Genomic DNA, 23,980 nt, shown 5'->3' with positions numbered 1-23,980 from the left:
GCAATTAGGGTTAGGGTTAGGGTTAGTAAGAAAGTGCATGTAAGGACACAGGGAAGAGAGTCACAGTAAAGAGACCAGTAGGTTGGACTACAGACGATGTTAGATGACTGGCATTTGGATGGACATGATCAGAAAGATGAGCAACTGCATTAAAAATGATCTTGTTCCATGATAAAAAGTCAAGTACAAGTGTGCACATCTGTATACACAATGAAAGAGATTAGGACCAACAGGTCATGACCTCAGAAGTGTAGTTTGTCAGCTGTTAGGCAAAGCTGTACTGTAAAAGTAAGTTTTAAGACGAAATTGAAAAGCAGCAACAGAGTCAGCTGTTCCAGAGCCGAGGAGCCAGTACTGCTGAGGCTCAATCACCATTTTTTTTAACCTGGATTCTGGAATAGTTCGGGCTTATTCGGACAGTGTGAGGAGCTCAGATATATATTCCAGCACCAGATCAACATTTTTATAGTTATGTTTAGGCAGTCACAGCAAATGGGTTTTGCAGGTGTGGTTTGTTACAGATATGTAGCCTTCACGGGTGATCTATGGGGGCACAATATTCTTTCATGGGTTTCAAAATCGCTGTTGGCACCCCAACCTCAATATTTAACAACTTGGCAAATACATTCATTAACAACGTTTCCTCATTATGTTGATAAAAAATTAGGCAGCACTACATTTCTGGAAAAATAAAGACATTTAAAAACACAAAAATAGTAACAGTGAATAAATAACAATACATACTGGTGGTAAGGAAAAATACAATAAAAGATCCAAGGTAAAAGCAATTGGGAAAAGATATAGTTTAAATTAAGTTTTAAAAGTTGTAATAGAGGTGCGCAATATGAAATACACAGGAGGCTGGAGGCAAATGAACTGAATGCAGCATCACTGTAGGCTTTAGTCCTGGAGTGAGAATAGTTAATGTGAGTTAATGTTAGTCAGTGGAACATAATGATTTGTTAGGACATAAACTGATACTAATGAAAATTATATCTTAAATGTCAAGTATCATAATGTGACATGTGATAACATCGTGTCCATTGTAGTACAGGTGAACTACTGTATCTTTAAAAAATTGTGAAACAGCCAAGAATCAAATCAAATTGATCCACTGAAACCCTACACAATAACACTTATTCCCAAAATGTCTTAACTCCAAACTTCTGATAACAGAAGAGCATCTTAGTGAGTATGACAAATTAAGGATTCATGTGACAAACGTGCTTGTGTCCTCTCATTGGATCCATCGTCACACAACAGCAGGCACATGGCCGTAAGTCAGAGTAACTAAAGCCTACAGTACACTCACTTAGCAGCAGACCAGAAACTTTTCAGAGCCGGCTAGGAGATTGCAAAATAACTTAGCCTCTCGCTTTTTGGCTGTACTCAGTTTCCCTGGTGACGTGAAGCGGTCGCTCACGTTGTCCTCTTAGGTTTGCGGTTTGTCAGAGTTTTACTCCCACCGTGTGTGTTTGTTTGTCTGTGTGGAGTCCACTTCATTCATCAACTATACACCACCTTGCCTTGTTTTACCAGAATGCATCTCACTACAGAGGAGAAAATAGAGCTGGGACTCAAGGAGCAGGGGACAGTCAATCCTGCATTCGGGGTAAGTGTAGTCTCATTTTAATTCTCTCAATTCTTTAGTTTGGCTTTGTGACGCCAACAAAATCAAAGGGTCAGACACTGGGTGAGATAAAACAGAGTAATATATAATATAATATGAAAGTTGTTTCTTATTATTATTCTTTTGCTTTTACTTACAGGCCAAGAGATATACAGTGCTATTTTCTTACATTACAGCAGTAAGAGCTAAATGTAAGCCACTGTGGAATGTGAAATGACTAAAGTGTGTATGTGTTCCAAGACGGGATATTTCAGTGGAACTGATTGCATGGTTTCAAAGCATGTGGCAAAGATCAGGCTTGAGTGCAGTCGAGACGGATCAAAGAGCTCCGAGCTAAAACTAGAAATGCTCTTTGATAAAATGTTCAACCAAGAAACAAAAACTGAAAAAAGGATATTGAAGTGGGGACGTGTGGTTTGTGTGTGTGTGAATGGTATAAAGGTCTGGCTGCATGGTGTGTGCAAGTTTACACAGCTGATCCCAGGGTTGATGTTTCCCCCTTTTTTCTCCCCATCCCAATTAATTGAGGAATTTAGAAAAACAAACAGCACAGCTTCGACTGCAGATGGATGAACACATCAGCCTGTCAACATCTGCAAAGTAATACAGGCAAAGGCACGAGACCTCATTTATTATTATTATACTTGTATTGTATACTACCTGACACACTATATAAAGGCCCATACAGAGACTTCTACCATATAGCAAATTCAAAGATATTGAATTAGGGTTTATATATTTAATAAATCAATTAAATGTGCTGACTTCGGCATCTAGATTAAGTTTTCATTATTCATTTTTAGGCTTTGATCATGTTCTTGTATATTACACAAGAACAGTTTTGGAAATTTTGGGCCCTTCTTTTTTCTCAAATCAGTTCAACTCACAGTTTCTCTTCCATAAGATGCATCTAAATCTAAGTCTGTTTCTTGGAGTTGCTGGGTCTTTTCAGGCTATTTTGGGACAAACTCACCCAAATTACAGAGATGTACAGTATGTGTATATTTATGTTTAATTTAGAGCGTTTCCCTCTATTGTAACATTTAAAATGCGAAAGATTTTCAAGAACAAAAAGGTGATAGGTGTCACTTCACTCTGTAGAAGACACTTTGCGTTTCATTTCAAACTCATACATGATCATCATCCTGCTGGCAATTATTCTTATCCTATGGAATATTAAATTTGAATTTAACAGCTGAATACCATATTCAATGCCGTTTTGAGATTTTTTTGCAGTGTTTAGAGCTTAAAATTTCCAACACATATAGTGTATGAGAAATCCCAGCAGTCACTTCTGTAAGCTAATAATAGTAGTAACTGTTTCAAACCATAATACAATGGAAGCAGATAAGGATGCATGTTTTTAACAGTGAGACCAAACAATTTCAGCAAGTGCAGCAATCATGTTTCTTTTTTATATGCTTTTATTTGATTATTTGATTTAAGATTTTAGTAAAATGGAATGATTTCTTATATGTATCTTTGGTAATGAAGCCCATAGCTTACAGTCTACCCTCCTTGTCCTCATGCTGTTCATCGTGCATATACATAGATGCCTGAGTTGTCATTTTATGAGTGTAAATGGACACAATACTTTTACACACAGTACACCTGGTACACAGAATGTCTTCTCTAACAGGGTTAGATTTACAAATCACCAGTGCAAAGCAATGGAATGGGAAAGCAAATGTGTTTTTTGCATTTTTCTTTCCATTCATACAAGTGAGCTTTTGTTTGTCAGTGCAGCTTTGAGTCCAGGGAATGTCCATTTAGGGTTTTAGGTATCAACAGAGGCTAAACTATAAAACAAAGGCTGTCTTCACATGAAACAAAACTTCTAACCCTCTGCATGGCATCTCTCATTACTTTTTGGTGGACTTTAGCATTCTAGGATACTGGAACACTTTCATGGCACTGTAACTCTGACCCCCGATCTCAGTACTGGTGGTTGTTTTAAATGTTGGTGATAGTAATAAGTTCTAGTTTTTACTCATTGTAAATGGCTCTGAATAAAAGTAAAATGTTTGCTAGTTGTGTAAAAAAAAAAAACTGAGCAAGTAGTAGTAGTCATAGTACTATACAGCATTTTGTTGCAAAGACGGTGTAGTCCCTCATTCGTCCAGGAGTGTTCTATCGTAGAAAAGGTTTCAGTCGTAGTCATCTGGACACTGTTTTCAGAATCAAGACGTTTCGGCTCCCATCCGGATTATTGAGAATGACTTCCGGATGGGAGCCGAAACGTCTTGATTCTGAAAACAGTGTCCAGATGACTACGACTGAAACCTTTTCTACGATATTTTGTTGCAAACTAAATTAATTAATAGAAAGTGATGCTGTCATGGGCAGGGATAGATGCAGAACCAAACTGCAAAGGGAGTTGTAGACATTATACCTAGACATATTTGCTTCCCTTGTTTTGAATACTGCCACTTAGTTTGCATTACGTTTTGTTTTTGGGGGGTGACATATTTTTCTTACAGTGGATAGTAGTTGGGGTTGTGCATGCATGTTTATATGAGTGTGGAAATCAATAAACACAAACTCAGTCATCTGCTAGTCTGCGAGTCTCACAAAGAGAATGTCTCAGAAAGAACAGCTCGATTTGCTTGACAGGTCATAAGCCTTTACTTAAAGTGGGAAGTCTTAGTTTTAAATGTCCAATTAAAATTTTTGGAAGATAGAAATGATTAGCATTTCTTTTATTGCAAGTAAAATGGTGAGTGGATGTTGCTGCATTTGCGATTGGCTTTATTAGCGCCTGAGTAGGCTTGACCTCAGTGTCAAGTTAGATGCTGCGCTAGCAAGATGAGTGAAGACTGTTCATGTGTGAACTTGTTTAAGGAGGAATTCCAGACAAACGGTACAACCCCTGACTGCAGAAAAAATACTTCATATGGTACTTTCAAGCAATGTTTACAGGCTTCTAGGAACAGGCTACTCACCACATTAACCATTAATGAACTAGTACACATGTGTAAATATTAACTTTGAAAAATAAGAAAATAGGAAAAACAAGATAATGGCCTGGTGAGTAATGGAATAAGTCAACCTTTTTGGCCTCTAGATTAAAATATGAAAACATAGGAAGTAAATAAGTACTGTTTCCCCTTTTTCCTTAGAGCAACCCCGAAATTACATTTATATACTACTATTGTAGAGACCAGGGTTCACATGAGTCCTGCATGTGGTTTAGAGGCAGTAAAAACACTTTGGTTAAGGTTAGGGAAAGGTAAATGTTAATAAAGCAAAGTGGTCCTGTCTCATTCTTCAAGTCCCTTTTGGTTTTTTCAATATTTAACCAAGACCAACCAGAACTAAACAGAACCAGAAAAAATGTTATCAAGCAGTTATTGTGTTACAAGAGAGGCTACTGTAAGAAAACAAATTAAAAGTTGCAAGTGAACATTCTGCTGATACTTTCCACTTGCATGGCCTCTGACCTCCTGTGGTTACTGGAGTGCAGGTAGATAACCACTAGATGGAAGCAAATGTCCATGTAATCACTGAAGCAAACGTCTGCGTACACTATCTGCTGAGAACTTTGAGACGTGAGAGTAAATCAAAGACAGTGCAGACGGTTCCACATTTGCATGGTCTGTTTCTGTCATGTGACTCTTGCATGAAACAGATACCGTGGTGGGATATAAACAACTTTCTTTTGTTTGAAGCGCTGCCTGAATGTCAGACTCACCCCTTGAGACACAGCAGGTTTCAGAGTCAAGGCTAAAGTCCACTGGAGTCTGGATGTTCTCTGTGCTGGCTGTAGTGTGTAATATTTGAGGCATCCAGTGAGAAGGATGGTGCAATAGTCCAGACACTGTTAATTATTATCGATATGATATAGTACACTGAGAAAGAGACAGATTAAACGCAGAGCTTAAAGTACTCACACACTTCAGCAGGATTGCAGCCATAACTTAAAAATTCACTTCGCTTTCACTTTTCCCTCTGTACTGTCAAATGAAGCAGATATACCAGAGTTTCTCAACCATTGGTCCGGAGCAAAATGCAGAAGATTTCTAAAACTGATATATTATTGTTAATTTCGATGAATTATTTTTACTAAAAGAAACTACAAAAAAAGGAAATGAAATGTGATGTAATACCTATGTAAGAAATATATAAAAAAGTGAAAATGTCTGGTTTCTGGTGTTGAGATGTTGAATATCTTTGACCAGTAAAGTCAGTTTAAAAAGTCACTTGAAAGGGTTATTTAGCCTTAGTCTTTAATTGTAGTGCTCTGTGAACTAAGAAACATAACGTTACTGATGGTGGCTTTTAAAAGCTAATTTGAGGTGGAAGAACCTTTTTCGTACTCTAATTATTGCAGTAATATATTTTCTCTTAACAACATTTATAACCCCTAATTTGTGCTCAGCGGACAAAAAAGGCAGAGATGCACATAACACAAGGCGGAAACATTACCAGTTGTTCCAGGGTCAAATTGATGGTGGAGTGAGGGGTGTGGTTGTGAGGTGACTCACATAACAGAGAGACGTTCAACCAGTCCCATAGTTCACATGCTATTTTCAAAATCAAAGAAACGTTCTGGTCAAAATTAAAGCCATGACATGATATAACTTTGTCTTCTCCTAGTTCCCCCATATATATACTATATATACACTGTATGTTTAATGTCGTTAAAAATCTAAACACAAAGTAGGCAAACCAACAGCTTTACATGACTGACTGTAGGCTACATGACACAGTGGTGCCTTGTGTAATATGGGCAATCTTTATGGACATCATCACCCATTAAGCGTTTTAATGTAACTGATATCTTTAGTGTAGCTACCCTAAAGACAAAGCTCCTCTCTGAATGAAATAATTCTAAGTAATAATTTCTCCTCATTATGATTTGGGAGGAAATAATTTGAACTGTTGCTCATTTTATTAAACCAAGGCGTGGCTCCCCACAATTGTCCTTGCAATGTCATCTCTCATGTCACTACCTAATCCCCCACCTCTTCCACCTTTAAAGCATTCCACTAAATACCACTGTCACAATTCAACCACTGGTGTCATCTACTTACACTTCAAACAGACAAATTCTCAAAAGTGTTTGTACTGTCCCACAGGAAACTGATCTATGCCATGTGGCATGTTTTAAGAGTGAGTTGACCTCTTCGCATTTTCCAGAAATAAGACCCTTTCAAATAGAAGTAGTAGAAGAAAAACCTAATAACATCTCTGGTTTCAAGGTTCTTTTGGTATTTGTAAGAGTATATTGAGGTGAATCTAGCAAAGGTTAATGACTTTGCCACTGACAACATAACGGTAAAGGAGTTACATGTCACATAACTTAGGTTATTTAGTTGTATCCTTATACCACCACCACCACACACATTTATATCATCCCGATGGGATCGGAACCTCTAGCCCGCTGTTGGCCTCATGTCCCAGACATGTGAATAGCAGTCAGAGCCAAAAATAAGGGCGCAGACGTGTAGACCTGCAATAAATTTCTCCTGCTTGTTAAACCTGGATACAACTGAATGAGTACACTCGTCTTTTCAACAAAGGTTTACGTTCACACTACGGGCAGCTGCTGCATAAGGTTCAGGAAATTGTTAGCTGTTGTCACATGTTATTAATTAGAATTACGAGTTGGTTTTGGGCAGAAGTTCATTTCCCACAATGGCCATAAGATATACAAGAATACAACCACCCCCTTTTTACGTCATATGGACGCTTGCTACTACATGGATGTGGAAAGTCAAAATTTGCCTTTATACTTGAGTGTAAACTATGTGTTTGTTGCTAAGCTTTTTGTCAGGACAGTCAGAAACTAGATCTTGCTCAGTCCCAGATTTGCTTACCTGGATGCCTTAGACTCTCAACATAGAAGATTCTCATCAACAAAATCAATATTAAATATTAACAGACAGTGTTCAACAAAAGACACAGAGGCTGACTGCTCATTTTAAATCATAGCTCCACAAAATACAGTTTTAGAGGCTTTTTATCACAAGCACATGACAAAATTGGAGCAATGGATTAATGGACCAGGCAGGTGACGAGGAGAGGCCACTGCGACAGGATGGAGGCTGTCTTGTTGAATGGAACAGTCGGTGAAGTGGATCATCACAGCTTCAGCGTGGACCAGTCACAAAGTTGGAAAGTGAAATTGAACTGAGAGGAGCTAGTACAACATAAATAATGCCACCCGAGGCTGTAACAAGGCTACTTTAGCCTTTTATATTGCACCAGCTTCAACAGGGGCTGTTATTAGTGTAGGGCATACAGCAATGAATGCTAGTACACCCTTCTCCACCAGGTTAATTTTGTTTAAAGCAACATATAGACTGTGCCAGTTTCCCCTGGTAATGCTACATTTTCATAATAAAAGTGTATGCCACCAAAATAATTTGAAATATGCTACAACTACATAAAATAGTTGCTTTAAATGAAGGTGCTCAGCAGCTGTCTTTAAATGTGAAATGGAACACTGTCTGCAAACCATCACCTTACAAGCATTACATTGACTTGAAAATTAAGCTATAATGCCTATTTATATGCTGTCCAAACATCCTCTCTTCATGTTTCTATATACAGCTTTGGCTGCAAATCCAACCACTCTCATTAAGTTGGACCCAAAGCCAGCAACTTCAGTCCTTCCTTGTCAAAGCCACATCTTAATTCAAAACAATAACAAGTATAGTGTGATCTCTGAAAGTGACAGAGGTGAGGGAAATGTCATAGTAAAACATAAATCACTGTCTTTCAAAAAATACTTTTAAAACACATCTTTAAAGACATCTTTAAAAACATGAAATTAGCTGTTAAAGGTAAAATATATTGTTTATGAGGAAGGCTGGAGCAGTTTAGCTTCAAGCACTTTCATCAACAGTAAATCTTGACAGGATGCGGGAGAAGGTATGTTGTTCACTCCAACTGCCCTTCACTATCGCCCTCATGGATGCTCCACAGCCCATAATTCACAATTATTCCATTGCATATGCTCAGTATTTGTCTTTCATTTGATCTAAACTAAACCAACAGCTCTAGATTACAGTGAAGATGAAAGGCTTTGCCTGGACTACTCTCACTTTCAAAGACAAAAAAAAAAAAAAAGACACCTTTGGCTCTGTGAGAATTTCTGGTATGCTCACAGTGAGTGACTGGTTTAAGGTATGTTTGTGTTATCAGAAAATTTTGGTCTGGGAGTTGGTGTCCAAATAGTCTGGATGGAATTAAACCAGAATTTGTAAGAAAATATAGTTTTTTATTTAATGTTGCTTGGATAAATGAAATTGATGAATTGATGACTTGTTTGCCTTTGCTGTGCTTCTTTCCAAGGGCAAAGACAGTAATGAACAGCCACAGCTGACAGTTGACGTTGGGGAGCCACACATAGAGGCCCTGGAAGAGACTGCGGACAAAGGTGTAGATTTGGTTTACTCCCTCAATGACAGGCCGCCGTGGTACCTCTGCATTCTACTTGGCTTCCAGGTAAATTAATCTCATGGCTTGTTTGGTCTGGTGTGATAATATTTATTGTAGAAGTCCTCTTATTTTCCTCCATAAACTGCAGAAATCCTTCTTTAAATCTGCATTATTAGATTTTTATCAGAAGAAGGCCAAAACAAATTGACCGGAGTGCAGACTGCATAGTCCCACTCACTGAACCGAAAGACGGCCAAACGTTCAGTTCAGCTCGCTAGCAAGTGAACTGAGAACGGTCATACAGACATATATCTGGATTGCAGTCCAAGACTAATGTTGTTGAATCATTGCAGCTGAATGTTAGCAACCTCAATCAGCTGCGTGTTTTCTGTCATGAACACACCTCATTCCTCCTGCGAAGGAATGACTGGAATCGCTCACTCAGTGATTTAGTGTATCCCTGCACGTTTGCTCGCAACTGACTGAGAACTCTAACTAACTGAGAGAACGTATTGTTTCAGGAAGCAATTCAGTTCAGTTTGTTCACCCAAAAGATTTGTTCTTTTAAAGTGGGTTTACCAAAGCTTGTTTGCTGGAGCAGTTGCCTGCTGCTGCTGGAAACAAGTTTGATGAGAGTAGTGAGACTGAACCATACAGTAAATGTTCCGTAAGCCAAAACGATGAGCTAAATGAGCTAAAAGAGGCTAAAAAACACAGTAGTGCTGCCAAGTTGGTGATAATTCTCTATGTGTTTGTCACTGCAAATGACCCCTTTTAACATTACATGAAGTAATTTAATTCAATGCAATGCTAATTAGTAGATATTTAAACAATATACATTTGGGTGAAAATAAGTATATAAAAAATAACTCCTTTGTATTTTAATTTCTGAGTTAGCATATTTTTTCTAACAATCAAATAACAATGTTGATTGTACAGTAATGTATTACATTACATTTATTTAGCTGACGCTTTTATCCAAAACAGGCAAGTATAGTATAGTGAATATAATACACGTACAGTGTATTGAGCCAATAGCAACCATTTGAAAAAAATACTTTTACACAATTAATAATTCTGCCACCTTACAGTAAAGCGTTCTATGTGTTAAAGGGACAGTTCACTCAAAAATAAAAAATACATATTTTTCCTCTTACCTGTGGTGCTATTTATCAATCTAGATTGTTCTGGGGGGAGTTGCCGAGTTTTGGAGATATCGGCTGTAGAGGCACTCGGCTTGTGGTGCTCAATGTGCCAAAAAATACATTTGAAAAACTCAAAAATATCTCTTTCCAGAAATCATGACCCAGTTACTCAATAAAATCCACCGACCTTGCTGTGAGCAGTTTTATGTAGGAACTATTGGTAGAAAGAAAATAGGTTTGAAAATACCCCCATAAATCTGGTGAGGGCTTTCAACATCTGTCTTCAATTTTTTTCCCTTCTTCCAAATTCTTTTGGATCATTGGCAACCCCACCACCACCAACACTCCCAACACACACATGCTTTTCAAAGTCAAAGTCCACCCGAGGAAAAAAGTCAGCTTTTGAATATATTGCCACTTTGTAATGAGCGATTTGCGACCATATGACTATTCTTCTCACTCAGACTTCTCTGTGCTGACTCAGTGTCCTGGGACCTCTCTCTCTCCCCTGGCTGTCGGTGCCTCTTTTCACATGTTTTTGTCATGGTCCGGCTTCACCTCTTCTTCATTCCTAGTGTCTTTTGTTGTTTTCTCCCCTTTCTGGTGTTTCCTATTTGTCCTCTCTCTCTTTCTCTCTCTCTCTCTGTCTGTGTATGTGTGTGTCCATGTCTTGTGGCGTGCCACCTCTCTCCTGCTGCTGAATCACCTGCACACCTGCTGCCCTATTCGTCAAGCTCTTGCTGCCAATCCACCTGCACACCTGAGAATCATCCACTCATCACCTCCTACTGTATAAAACCCCGGCTCTCCTCTCCAGTCTTCGCCAGATGGTTCAGTTGGCTTAAGTACCTCCCTGCCTGGTCCAGTGCCATTCCTAGCTTGTCTCTTTGCCTGCCCTGTTCCTCTGTGAAACCCTGAGCCTGCTCTCACAGACTCATTACTTTTTAGTTGTCAATAAATCCATTTGAACTGTTTTAAGAGCCCTTGCCGAGTTTTGCTTTTGGGTCCAGATTATTACACAGCTCAACAGTTTTGGATCTTGATCTCCATCCTCCAGGAGACAGCCTCGCCTCTCTCTCTCGTGCACGTTGTCCTTATCTCTCTTTCCCTCTGTGCTTGAGCTTTGCCTCTTGTGTGTTTGTGTAGTCTGTCCTCTTTCCAGGTCTCCATGGTAGAGAGGAGTGGCTCAAGTCCTGGTTCGTTTGGGGGCACCTGGAAGTTGCTCTTCTTACTCCCAGATCCATATTCTTCATATATGTTTACAATCTATTTAAGATTTTGCTATCCTGATTGTCCATACTGTCATTTTACATTGGTCTATTCTGTGCACACATCTACTACATGTCTGTCCGTCCTGGAAGAGGGATCCCTCCTCCGTTGCTCTTCCTGAGGTTTATTCCATTTTTTCCTTGTTAAAAAGTTTTTATAGGGGAGTTTTTCCTTATCCGACTCGAGGGTCTAAGAAAAGAGGGTGTCATATGCTGTTCAGATTGTAAAACAAATTTGTGCCATGCCAGTCCTGAAAATGCTGTCATTCTGAATGTAGCCACAGCCCATAATAATGTTGTTGTTATTATTTTTATTGTATTTTTTTTGTTTGAACCATTAGTTTTCATTTCCGCATGGAGTTGGATCAGATCACAGTAAACCCAACCACCCCATGTCCGGCAGGGGCAGAGGGTAGCATTCAATGAGCCTCATTCATAATGTTTCTCAAAATGGTTCTTGTAATTCTCTCTTGTTAAAATTATTCATCCATCCATCCATCCATTTTCTTCCGCTTATCCGGGGCCGGGTCGCGGGGGCAGCAGTCTAAGCAGGGACTCCCAGACTTCCTTCGCTCCAGACACTTCCTCCAGCTCCTCCGGGGGGATCCCGAGGCGTTCCCAGGCCAGCCGAGAGACATAGTCCCTCCAGCGTGTCCTGGGTCTTCCCCGGGGCCGCCTCCCGGTGGGACATGCCCAGAACACCTCCCGAGGGAGGCGTCCAGGAGGCATCCGGATCAGATGCCCTAGCCACCTCAGCTGGCTCCTCTCGACGTGGAGGAGCAGCGGCTCTACTCCGAGCTCCCCCCGTGTGACTGAGCTCCTCACCCTATCTCTAAGGGAGCGCCCAGCCACTCGGCGGAGGAAGCCCATTTCGGCCGCTTGTATCCGCGATCTTGTCCTTTCGGTCACTACCCAGAGCTCATGACCATAGGTGAGGGCAGGAGCGTAGATTGACGGTAAATCGAGAGCTTTGTCTTTCGACTCAGCTCCTTCTTCACCACAACGGTCCGATACAGCGCCCGCATCACTGCAGGCGCTGTACCGATCCGCCTGTGAATCTCACGCTCCATCCGTCCCTCACTCGTGAACAAGACCCCGAGATACTTGAACTCCTCCACTTGAGGCAAGGACTCCCCACCTACCCGAAGAGAGCAAACCACCTTTTTCCGGTCAAGAACCATGGCCTCAGATTTGGAAGAGCTGATTCTCATCCCAGCTGCTTCACACTCGGCTGCAAACCGTCCCAGTGCATGCTGCAGGTCCTGGTTTGAAGAAGCCATCAGAACGACATCATCTGCAAACAGCAGAGATGAGATCCTGTGGTTCCCAAACCGGACACCCTCCGGCCCCTGACTGCGCCTAGAAATTCTGTCCATATAAATTATGAACAGAACCGGTGACAAAGGGCAGCCCTGGCGGAGTCCAACATGCACCGGGAACAGGTCTGACTTACTGCCGGCAATGCGAACACAGCTCCTGCTCCGGTTATACAGGGACCGGACAGCCCTTAGCAAAGGGCCCCGGACCCCATACTCCCAGAGCACTCCCCACAAAGCGCCCGGGGCACACGGTCGAATGCCTTCTCCAGATCCACAAAGCACATGTGGACTGGTTGGGCAAACTCCCATGAACCCTCGAGCACCCGATGGAGAGTATAGAGCTGGTCCAGTGTTCCACGACCGGGACAAAAACCACTCTGCTCCTCCTGAATCCGAGGTTCGACTATCGGACGAATTCTCCTCTCCAGTACCCTGGAGTAGACCTTACCGGGAGGCTGAGAAGTGTGATCCTCTGTGATTGGAACACACCCTCCGGTCCCCTTCTTATACAGAGGGACCACCACCCCGGTCTGCCAGTCCAGAGGCGCTGTCCCAGACCGCCGCGCGATGTTGCAGAGACGTGTCAGCCAAGACAGTCCCACAACATCCAGAGACTTAAGATACTCAGGACGGATCTCATCAACCCCTGAAGCCTTGCCACCAAGGAGCTTGCCAACAACCTCAGTGACTTCGGCCAGGGTGATGGATGAGTCCGCCTCCGGTCCCCAGCCTCCGCTTCCTCTTCGGAAGACGTGACAGCGGGATTGAGGAGATCCTCAAAGTATTCCTTCCACCGTCCGACAACATCCCCAGTCGAGGTCAACAGCTCTCCACCCGCACCGCACACGGTGTTGGTGAAGCACTGCTTCCCCCTCCTGAGCCGCCGGACGGTTTGCCAGAATTTCTTTGAGGCCGACCGATAGTCCTCCTCCATGGCCTCTCCGAACCTCTCCCAATCCTGAGTTTTTGCCTCTGTGACCGCACGGGCTGCAGCACGCTTAGCCTGCCGGTACCTGTCAGCTGCCTCGGGAGTCCCACGAGCCAACAAGGTCCGATAGGACTCCTTCTTCAGCCTGACGGCATCCCTTACTTCCGGCGCCCACCACCGGGTTCGGGATTGCCGCCGCGACAGGCACCAGAAACCTTGCGACCACAGCTACGAGCCGCGCGCATCGACAATGGAGGTGGAAAACATGGTCCACTCGGACTCAATGTCCCCAGCCTCCCGGGATCTGGGAGAAGCTCTCCGGAGGTGTGAGTTGTAGACCCTGCTGACAGCGGGCTCCGCCAGACGTTCCCAGCAGACCCTCACGATACGCTTGGGCCTGCCAAGTCTGTCCGGCTTCCTCCCCTGCCAGCGGATCCAACTCACCACCAGGTGGTGATCGGTTGACAGCTCCGCCCCTCTCTTCACCCGAGTGTCCAAGACACGCGGCCGGGAGGTCAGATGATACGACAACAAAGTCGATCATCGACCTCCGGCCTAAGGTGTCCTGGTGCCACGTGCACTGATGGACACCCTTGTGCTTGAACATGGTGTTAGTTATGGACAAACTGCAACTAGCACAGAAGTCCAACAACTGAACACCACTTGGGTTCAGATCAGGGGCCGTTCCTTCCGATTACCCCTCTCCAGGTGACACTGTCGTTGCCCACGTGGGCGTTGAAGTCCCCAGTAGAACAACGGAGTCCCGGGCGGTGCACTGTCTAGTACCCCTCCCAGGGACCCCAAGAAGGCCTGGTACTCTGCACTGCCGTTCGGCCCATAGGCCGCCACAACAGTGAGAGACCTGTCCCCACCCGAAGGCGGAGGGGCGCGACCCTCTCGTTCACCGGGTAAACTCCAACACGTGACGGCTGAGCTGTGGGGCTATGAGCAGGCCCACACCAGCCCGCCGCCTCTCCCGCAGGCAACGCCAGAGAAATGGAGCGTCCAGCCCCTCTCGAGGAGACGGGTTCCAGAGCCCAGGCTGTGCGTGGAGGCGAGGCCGACTATATCTAGCCGGTAACGCTCAATCTCCCGCACAAGCTCAGGCTCCTTCCCCCCAGCGAAGTGACATTCCATGTCCCTAGAGCCAGTTTCTGTGTCCGGAGATCTGGTCGCCGAAGCCCCTGCCTTCGGCTGCCGCCCAGATCTCTCTGCACCGGCCCCTTACGGACCGTCCTGCGGGTGGTGGGTCCACGGGAGGACGGCCCCACGTCGCTCCTTCGGGCTGTGCCCGGCCGGGCCCCGTGGGGAAAGGCCCGGCCACCAGGCGCTCGCCGTCGAGCACCCACCCCGGGCCTGGCTCCAGGGTGGGGCCCCGGTAGCGCCAATCCGGGCGACGTAACTGGCCTTGGTTGAAAATTCATAGGGGGCTTCTGAAATTATTCATAAAAATGTAAAAAGAAGAAATAAGAAAACCTTGGATCTGGTTTAGATGCAAGGTTTGCAGTCTGCAGAAATATAATTTAAGACAAAACACTACCACTCTGATATACAGGTAGTAAGTTGATTCTCAAATTTACTCCAAACCACGTCAAGTTGAATGGGATTTTAGTCATTTAGTGTCAATGCATTTCGATTTTTAAGATAATACAGACAAAGGTTGCTTTTCATCTCCATCTGGTGGTTGAAAAACACCACTGTCAAATTGCACAGGTGATGCTCTGCTCTCAGTTTGAGTTTGCACTCAGCAGTGTTGTGCAAGTTCACACTTCACAAGAGCTAGCTCAAAGTTCAGTTCATACAGATTAAAAAGAACTAGTTCACAATTTAGAATTTTGCGTTCATTTCTTCTGTTTATTTCCTTTACAAAATGCTGTAAGTTTGACTTGGGTGGAGGAACTTTGCGGCTGTTGGCTAGTGGTCTTGCCCTTTTCTTGTGACCATCATTCACTCACAGATATTTCTCAGACTGGTCAGATGCTTCAGCTCGATGTGTTGTTTCAAAAATCAGATTCTGTGTTCTAAAACGCCAGCATGCCGGATGCCGTAAAACACAGTCCGTGAACAGCTACCTCTCTCGGGAGTGAACGACATTCACGTTCATTAGTTGCAAACGGATACATTCAGTTCACCGTTCACCAAAAACATGAGCACAGTCAATGACACAATGCACAACACTGCCGTTTAGGGGACTCAGACCATCAGAAATGAGCACAAGCAGCTTTGATCATTAGGAGCGTGAGAATCCCTATTGCTGGCTCAAATGTAGTTACACAATTCCTCTTGCTGCTCAAATAATCTGTTACGCTCACAATTCTGTCCTCCCTTGCACACAAATCCGAATCACAAATTATTAATGACAAATGAATAATACAAGAATTAATTGGAAGAGTTCAACAGTATGAACAGAAATTCAGAAGATTCAGAGGTAAAGTGTGATACACAGTCCCACGAAGCGCAATATGAATGTGACCAGCCACTACTGACTGACACAGAGGCTCAGTATGAGAAAGCCCAATCTGAACCTAACATATCTGAATCAGCCCAAACACTTTTCCCTCATGTTCATAAGCCCTCTGCCTCTTTCGAATGTGAGTATAAAAGACCTGCTTCAGCCCACTATATAAGACATGGTCCAGAGCTTCGACTGCAGGAACCCTCAAGTCCATTACCTTCAGCCTCATCGGCTCATGTGCCGTCAAACCTAGCATTTGCCTTCTACATACCTTAAAGTTCAGCCTTACCAGTTTCAGGGCCTGGCTCCTATATACCTTTTAAGCTCAGTTCTGTCATCTAATATCCCCTCTACCAACATGCCTACAATTCAGCCTCCTTTATCTCTACCTGCACCGCAAGTTCCTAGTCAAATGCCAACACCAATCCATATGCCACATGAACGTATGCCACCAGCCTCTTCTTCCCATGAGTCTTCTCACCAAATAAACCCCCCAGTAGCATCCCATGGGGTTAGCACAGCTACGATAGGCTATGGCCCTCACAGTCAGTTACCCCCAGCTCAGGGGACTCTACTCCCCTCCCATCGTATGCAATACAACCTCCACCTATCCCTACACCTCAAGTTCCATAAATCAGTTCACAGCCATCTGCTTACCATCCAAATAATGTAGCTCCATACAATTATCAGCATGTATGTCAGCAGCCTGTACAACAGCCTCAACCCCAATATTTTGTGTCCCAGCCAGCTCCAGTTTCATATGCCCCACAGCTTACTAGAGTTCCCCTGATCCAAGCTTCTCTTTACCCGTGGCTCCCGTGCAGCAGACTGAGTTCAAGGTATCCATCACGAGTTGAGGGACCCTCATTCCCTTATTTCGTTCATGACGACCCTCATGAGTTTGTAATGTTGAAGATGGCTTTCACTAGCCTTCTACCAGTAGAGGAACCTGAACTGTAAAAGTTTCATATACTTTTGGATCATCTACATCTCCCCTCCACTCGCCATATTGCACTTTCCTATGCCCATGACCCACAACTTTTCACCAGGGCGCTGGCAGACTTAGTGCGACACTATGGTCAACCGCATCAACTGGCCCTAAAGGAGATACAGACTGTAATAAATCTCCCTAAAGTGGCTCATGGAGATGCTGAGGTGTTTCAAAACTTTGTGGTTAGAGTGAGGTCATCAGTGGGCATGCTACAATCACTCAAATCAGGAGAGAGTGCTGCAGAACTAGACTGTGCTTCACATGTTCAGTGATTGTTGAGTAAACTCCCTGTAGAGCTAGTTTCTAACTTTGCTAGACATGCCCACTCAGCCTCTCCTAATGTTCACTATAACCTAATGGACTTCGCTGCATGGCTTGAAAGAGAGGCAGAATGTCAAGCAGTTGTTGTAGCACAAGCCTGCAACCTTCAAATCGGTGTCCCCCAAATTCAAAGGAGAGATACAAGTCAAAGATTCAAGTTTCCGTCAGCTACCATTCTCCACGAGGTTGATTGGTAGTCTCCATGTCCTCCTGTCAGTCGACTTCCCACAACCTGACAAACTGTGAAAGCTTAAAGGATTTAAGCAAAGCAGTGTGTGAACGATCCAGAGTGTGTCCAGATTTATGTCTGCACATAACTCAGATCAAACTGCAGCATAAGATATCTGAGAGAACACGCACCATGTGAGCTACTGTGACCTAGCCTGATCCGATGTGGCAGGTACAGTATTATCGTAGCTGCCCAAGCTACTACTGAGCTACACAGGGTGGCCTCTTTCCTCCTAATCAAAACTAAAAATTTTTATTTTGTTGCTTCTGACTTTGTTTGCCAAAAAGTCAGATTTGGAAGGATATTGTGCTGGGTTGTTCAAAACACTTTATTTTTGTTATTCAGTATTTCATAAAATAGACTACATGATTTTTTTGTTAGCTTACAATAACTCACCTAGATACGTATCAGCTATTATAAAGGGTTTTTAGCATCTTATTTTTCCATCATTCCTTGCAATGTGTGGTTTTGGAACACCTCCTTTGCAACAGAAAGCAATTAAGATAAATGTCTTAATTTTGAAAAACAAATTTACATATCAAAATAAAGACCAGCTAAGCTCAGAGGAAACCAAGAAGCCAGAATTAATTTTGGTGTGGAGGAAAATTGACCCTTCAAAGAGTCCCCAAATGTATCATCTTTCATCTCCTTCCACAGCATTACATCCTCGCATTCGGTGGCATCATCGCAGTCCCGCTGATCCTGGCAGAGCCCCTTTGCATAAAGGACAACAACGTCGCCAAAAGCCAGCTCATCTCCACTATATTCTTTGTGTCGGGATTATGTACGCTGCTGCAGACAACTGTCGGTACCAGGTAACATCCCCTTATTGTCTCACAGCACCAGTGAACCAGAAAGTACCATGCCACACAGAGATATTGATAGAGTTCTTAAGAAGTCCCTCTTTCTGCCACACTGATTTGACAATTTCTGCTTGTGTGTGAGCTTCTTAGGTACTGTAACCCTCTGTGGAATTATATTTATTACTGTGTATGTGTATTCACATTTTAAGTAGTGCTGTCAGACAGGTTTAAGATTTACAGCTGGTGTAAACTGAGGGAATGCGCCTGTTAATTATGTTCCCAAGATGAATGAGACTACAGTATATTTCCCTTTTCATACACCTTTGCTGAATGTTTTACACCTCTGATGATGAGGACAAGGAAGAATTAAAATCTTAATATATTGAGGATTACGTGACAGTATACCTGTGTCTACATACACATTGTTCTTGCAGTTCTCGACATTTATGTATATAGTATTTTGTTATGATGATGATATTGTTAACTAGAAATTCAATATTCTTGTTCTTCAAGATAACTCCTAACTGGATAGTTTTGAAAGAGAAGAAATCTATATTTATGGATCTGAAGCTCAGCCAATTGTGCAAGGATTTCCATAGGTTTTGGATCGTGTCCAAAACATCATTTGGTCCAGTGCCCTCTGACCTTTAATCCCGTCACCTTACTGACTTGCAGGTTACCAATCCTCCAGGGTGGGACCTTCAGTTTCATCACTCCAACCCTGGCCATTCTCGCTCTGCCCAAGTGGCAGTGTCCAGCCCCAAAAACATCTGTCATGCTGTCCATGCAGCTGCAGAACGGCACCAGTCCGCTGCAAATGGAAAATAATGAGGAGGTCTGGATGTCACGAATGCGTGAGGTATGTAAAATATTGACTTGAGCCAGAAGATGATTCTCAATATCTACCCCTACATGGATTTCGGTCACCTTTGCAGTGGTAACAGATTTAAGGGTAACGATGAAGGTTCATAACATTCTGGTTATCTCTGTACTGTGCTTTCTGGTTGCACACATGTAGACTCACATACAATTTACCATCTACAGACATTTGCATGCCAAACTTGGCAAGTACTGAAAGGTCCAGTGTGTGACCTTTAGGAGGAGCTATTGGCAGAAAGTATGTTTTTCATTGGTGTATAATCACCTGACAATAAGAATTGTTGTATTTTCCTTACCTTAGAATAAGCCATTTTTATCTTCATAGGGAGCGGATCCCCTTCCACAGAGATCGCCATGTTGCACCACCATGTTTCTACAGTAGCCCAGAATGGACAAACCATACACTGGCTCTAGATAGGGTCGTGGGCGTTTTTCGCGAGTTTCGCAGCCACTATAGTTTCTCCTACATGCTTGGAACGGGAAGGTGATGTGAGTGGTATTCAAATGGTTGCAAACTGTAATTTCACTGCTAGATGCCACTAAATCCTACACACTGGACCTTTAAGACTTGATGTGAATTACAGTAAATGTTCTATATTGTTATCAAACTATGGGTCTAGACAAGAATAATCTGTTTTATTGCAAATTAATCAATTACTTGCGTAGATCCTCTTCTTTTTAATGGCGAATTGCAAGCGTTCGTGGTACCAAATCATTACAAACTGCTTAATTAACCCAGTGAACATAGTGACGGCTTCTATCCGACAACAGTGTAGTGGTACTTAGTGGGGAAAAAAACACATGTATAACTCACATTGGTATAGTGCGGTGTTCACTGGAGCAACCGCAACAGCTTTCTCGTCTGCCATTTTGACATGTTTGGATAAGTATCCAGCGTTCCACGCAACTTTTTATAAGTACACCAGCCGGGTACACAAACATTTCGTTCAAACAAGACCCCAAAACTGTGTTAAAAAGGCCAGATTTTTTTCTAAAAACCTGTGAAGTTTGGTAAAGGAAATTAATTTTTGTCTTAAAAGTTTCTAGTCCTTTCACAAAATTGGGTTATATAATAATATATAATAAATAATAATACAGTCTATACCCAATTTCCATCATATAAGATGTTGTATTCCTATAATAGTGCTCTTTTTCATGGTTGAGTGGGTTTAGCAGGTTTAACATTTTTGGTTTTACGATGTAAAGCACTTTGTAACTTTGTTTTGAAAAGTGCTTTATAAATAAAGTTTATTATTGTGTTTTCAGTTTAGCGTGTCAAGTATTTTGTAGTCTAAAAAAAATCTGTTTGACAAGACTTACAATGATACAATTTTAATGACAGTGCAGGTTACAGAGGTTTTTCTCACTCAAATTGAAGTTTTTTTTCTTTTCTTTAACTTAAGACTAAACACGTAGGCCTATGTATAACTTCTAGTTATGATGGAATGGGTTAAAAGCCAATGGAATAGTAATACACCATTATCTAGAATTTAGGCTGGAGGGTGATAAATAAAACACAATTTCTGCTTTATGAAATAGACATTCATTTATTTTCTCTAATATTTTCACCCTTCACAGTTTCACTTAGACCTGCACCATAATAAAATAAACTTAAATTTGTTTCTTTGTTCAGAGCTCTGTTAGGCTAATTCAAATACCAAACCAAAAGGAAAATAAATTGTCCATCCTTACATTTCTGTTAATGCCCGGATAATTAATCCTGAGCTCTATATATTTTTCGTGTCCTCCTTCATTTCCTCTTTGGTTGAGAGTTTTGTTTTTCTTGAAGAATTTTTTTTTTTTAAATCAACTACTTAGTTTTAGTTCAGTTATGTTTGTTTGTTAAATCTTAGCTGGACTGTAGAAACTGTCTGGTACATCCAAATCCATGGAGTACCTCCTTTAGCCAAAAAAAAAAAAAAAAAAAAAATACAGTTTAAAGGCAGAATAAGTAGGATTTGTTGATTGCTGATTGTAAACAAAAGTTGGCCCCTCCTCCCCAGAGAGAGCTAGCTAGAGAATGAATGAAGAGAGGGAGCGACATTAACGAGGACAAAGCAGTGAATCAGAGAAACGAAACGTTATTTTCTTATTGTTTTATGGCAATTACATTCTAAAGCACAAATAAAATCGCCCACACAACCCTGCGGGAAGGAGCCATCTTCATCCTGTTCTCTGCTCTGCTCTGTGTAGCTCAGCCCCACTCTCGGTCAAACAGACACACAAACGTGCAGCTCTTTATACATCCATAGTCTGCATAGCCCGACCTACCTCCACCCTTCATTTTAGCGCTGTGCCAGCACTGGAGATACATCTGTGTCACAGACAGAGAGCAGAGGAGAGAGACAGAGACAGTGATGTCACCTGCTTGCTACATTTTTATAGAGGATGTACTTCCTGCGGCAGCTGAAGAAATTCAACCTGCCAAAGACAATGATGGTGCACTTCTACACCGCCATCATCCAGTCCATCCTCACCTCCTCCATCACCATCTGCTACGCTGCTGCCACTGACAAGGACAGGGGCAGACTGCAGCGTATCATTTGCTCCCTTCCCTCCAGGACCCATCATGCTATATGATGCTCAGTTGAGTACCAAAAACCGGGCATATGTATCTCAATTGTGTCTCTTCTCATCCACAGATCCAGGGAGCAATCCTGGTCTCCTCTCTGCTCCAGATCGTCCTGGGCTTTTCTGGGTTGGTGGGCCTCGTGCTGAAATACATCGGCCCGCTGGCTATCGCTCCCACCATCAACCTCATCGGCCTGTCACTGTTCATTGAGGCTGGAAAGAAGTCTGGAGGTCACTGGGGAATAGCTGCTCTGTGAGTGGATGGTGTTTTACAACACTGTCTTTCACAAAATATATTAACATTCTTATAATGGAGGACATATGTATGTAGTGCATGTGTATTTCAATGTACTGTATGAATATACAGATAGGTAACAAATTGAAGGAAACACCAACAGTGTCGTATTGTTCGCCCACGAGCCTCCGGAACATCCTCAATTCTTCTTGGCATGAATTCTCCAAGTCTCTGAACTGTACTGAAGGAATGAACACCATTCCTCCAAAAGATATTCCCTCATTTGGTGTTTTTATGATGGTGTCATAGTTTGTCAAGCAGGCGAACCAGGAAAACAGAAGTAGGACCCAAAATGCAGACAATGGAGGCAGAGAAATGCAGGTCAGGGATTTAATGGCTGCACAAGGGCTTACATGGAGAGATCAAACTCAGAAAAGGCAGTCCAAAAACACAGGCAACAAATCCATAAATGAGTGTGCAGGTCCAATAGAAGACCAGGAAACAAATGCCAGGACGCTTGACACAGTGATACAATGACAATCTAACACAGAAGAAAGGAAGAACACAGACTAAATACACTCAGAAAGGGATAACAACAAGACACAGGTGAAACTAATTGACACTGGTGAAAACAATCAAAGCAATCAACAACAGGAAGCAAAACTACAGGACACATGAGGGAAGGAGAGTATTTCAAAATAAAACAGGAAATCAACTAGACACAAACCCAAAACCATGACAGATGGTGGTCCAAAGTCTCCCACAGGTGTTCAGTTGGGTTGAGATCTGGGGATTATGAGGGCCATAGTATACGATTCACATAATTTTCATCAAACTATTTAGGAACCCTTCATACCCTGTATGGAAGCATCTGTATTTGTTAGGTCTCTCAACTCATTTATTTAGATTTTTCCTTTATTTTGTCATCTGTCTGTATGTATGTATACAGTACATTCAGCAGCCCAGCAATAAATCCTGCCTTCATGAAAGCTATAATTTTAAGTGAAGAGTTTAATTAACTCTGTGGTCATTTTGGAGGCTGTGGTGCTGTTGAACTGTATTGTGGGCAAAACATTGTCTGTATGTACTATACTGTATGTCTCTCCTATATCTTAATTGGATTTGGAGTAATAACATTTCAATACTTGATTGATATAATAAGATTAATGTGGTTATATTTGAACATAGCAACTACAAACCATGTTTCTGTGCAGCCAAATGTCAAATTGCTTGTTTTCCACCCCCTTTGTTTCTTTATCGAAGCAGTCATGTCCACTATTTATATCCAACTAATCTCCACAGCTACTGCCTGCTACTACAACTCCCTGTTCCACATGAACTCTCCTGTCATTTACCTTTGCTCTTGCCGCAGAGCAGGGCAAGACACAGACATCTTGTAGATGTAATTCAACTCTCGCAGCCCAGAGACAGAGACTCTGCCAGTTTGACATAGTGAAGGAGCAAAGGGGAAATGAAGAAGTACATTTCCAAAACATGATCAATATGATAAACAAAAAAAAAGTATTTGTTGACATCCTTTATTTAACACTTTTAAGCTTGAGGACAATTCAGGATTTAAATCTAAAAGGACATATTACAAAAGTAATTGAATGCCAGTCAGACTGGCTCTCAATTAAAATGTTAAATGTTTGATTTATGAAGTGATTTTTGTATATTAGTATAAATAAGTGAGGAACTCATGAAGAGAAGATAAGCCTGTTGATATCTCTCCCCGAAATCACGTCACCATCTCACAAAAAAACGCAAAAAAACCCTCCTGGCCTTGTCGTGGTCTTTCATACAAGATCAATTAAGATGTT

At 42.4% G+C, this 23,980-nt stretch overlaps 1 protein-coding gene across 1 annotated transcript in view; it reads left to right on the top strand.

Moving 5' to 3' along the window:
* Positions 1-1,239: 1,239 nt before the first annotated feature.
* Positions 1,240-23,980, top strand: part of si:dkey-106n21.1 (solute carrier family 23 member 2) — a 43,290-nt gene continuing 20,549 nt past the window's right edge. Inside the window, exons 1-5 of the mRNA XM_044194275.1 lie at positions 1,240-1,612; positions 8,930-9,082; positions 18,330-18,487; positions 19,151-19,334; positions 21,997-22,178. Of these exons, the coding sequence (XP_044050210.1) occupies positions 1,541-1,612; positions 8,930-9,082; positions 18,330-18,487; positions 19,151-19,334; positions 21,997-22,178 (749 nt within the window). The 5' untranslated portion in view covers positions 1,240-1,540. The remainder of the gene's footprint in view (positions 1,613-8,929; positions 9,083-18,329; positions 18,488-19,150; positions 19,335-21,996; positions 22,179-23,980) is intronic.

This window comes from Siniperca chuatsi, linkage group LG4, assembly GCF_020085105.1.
Source record: "Siniperca chuatsi isolate FFG_IHB_CAS linkage group LG4, ASM2008510v1, whole genome shotgun sequence".
In the NCBI taxonomy this organism is placed as follows: Eukaryota; Metazoa; Chordata; class Actinopteri; order Centrarchiformes; family Sinipercidae; genus Siniperca; species Siniperca chuatsi.
The sequence above is the reverse complement of the archived record's forward strand: the minus strand, read 5'-3'. Positions and strand labels throughout refer to the sequence as shown.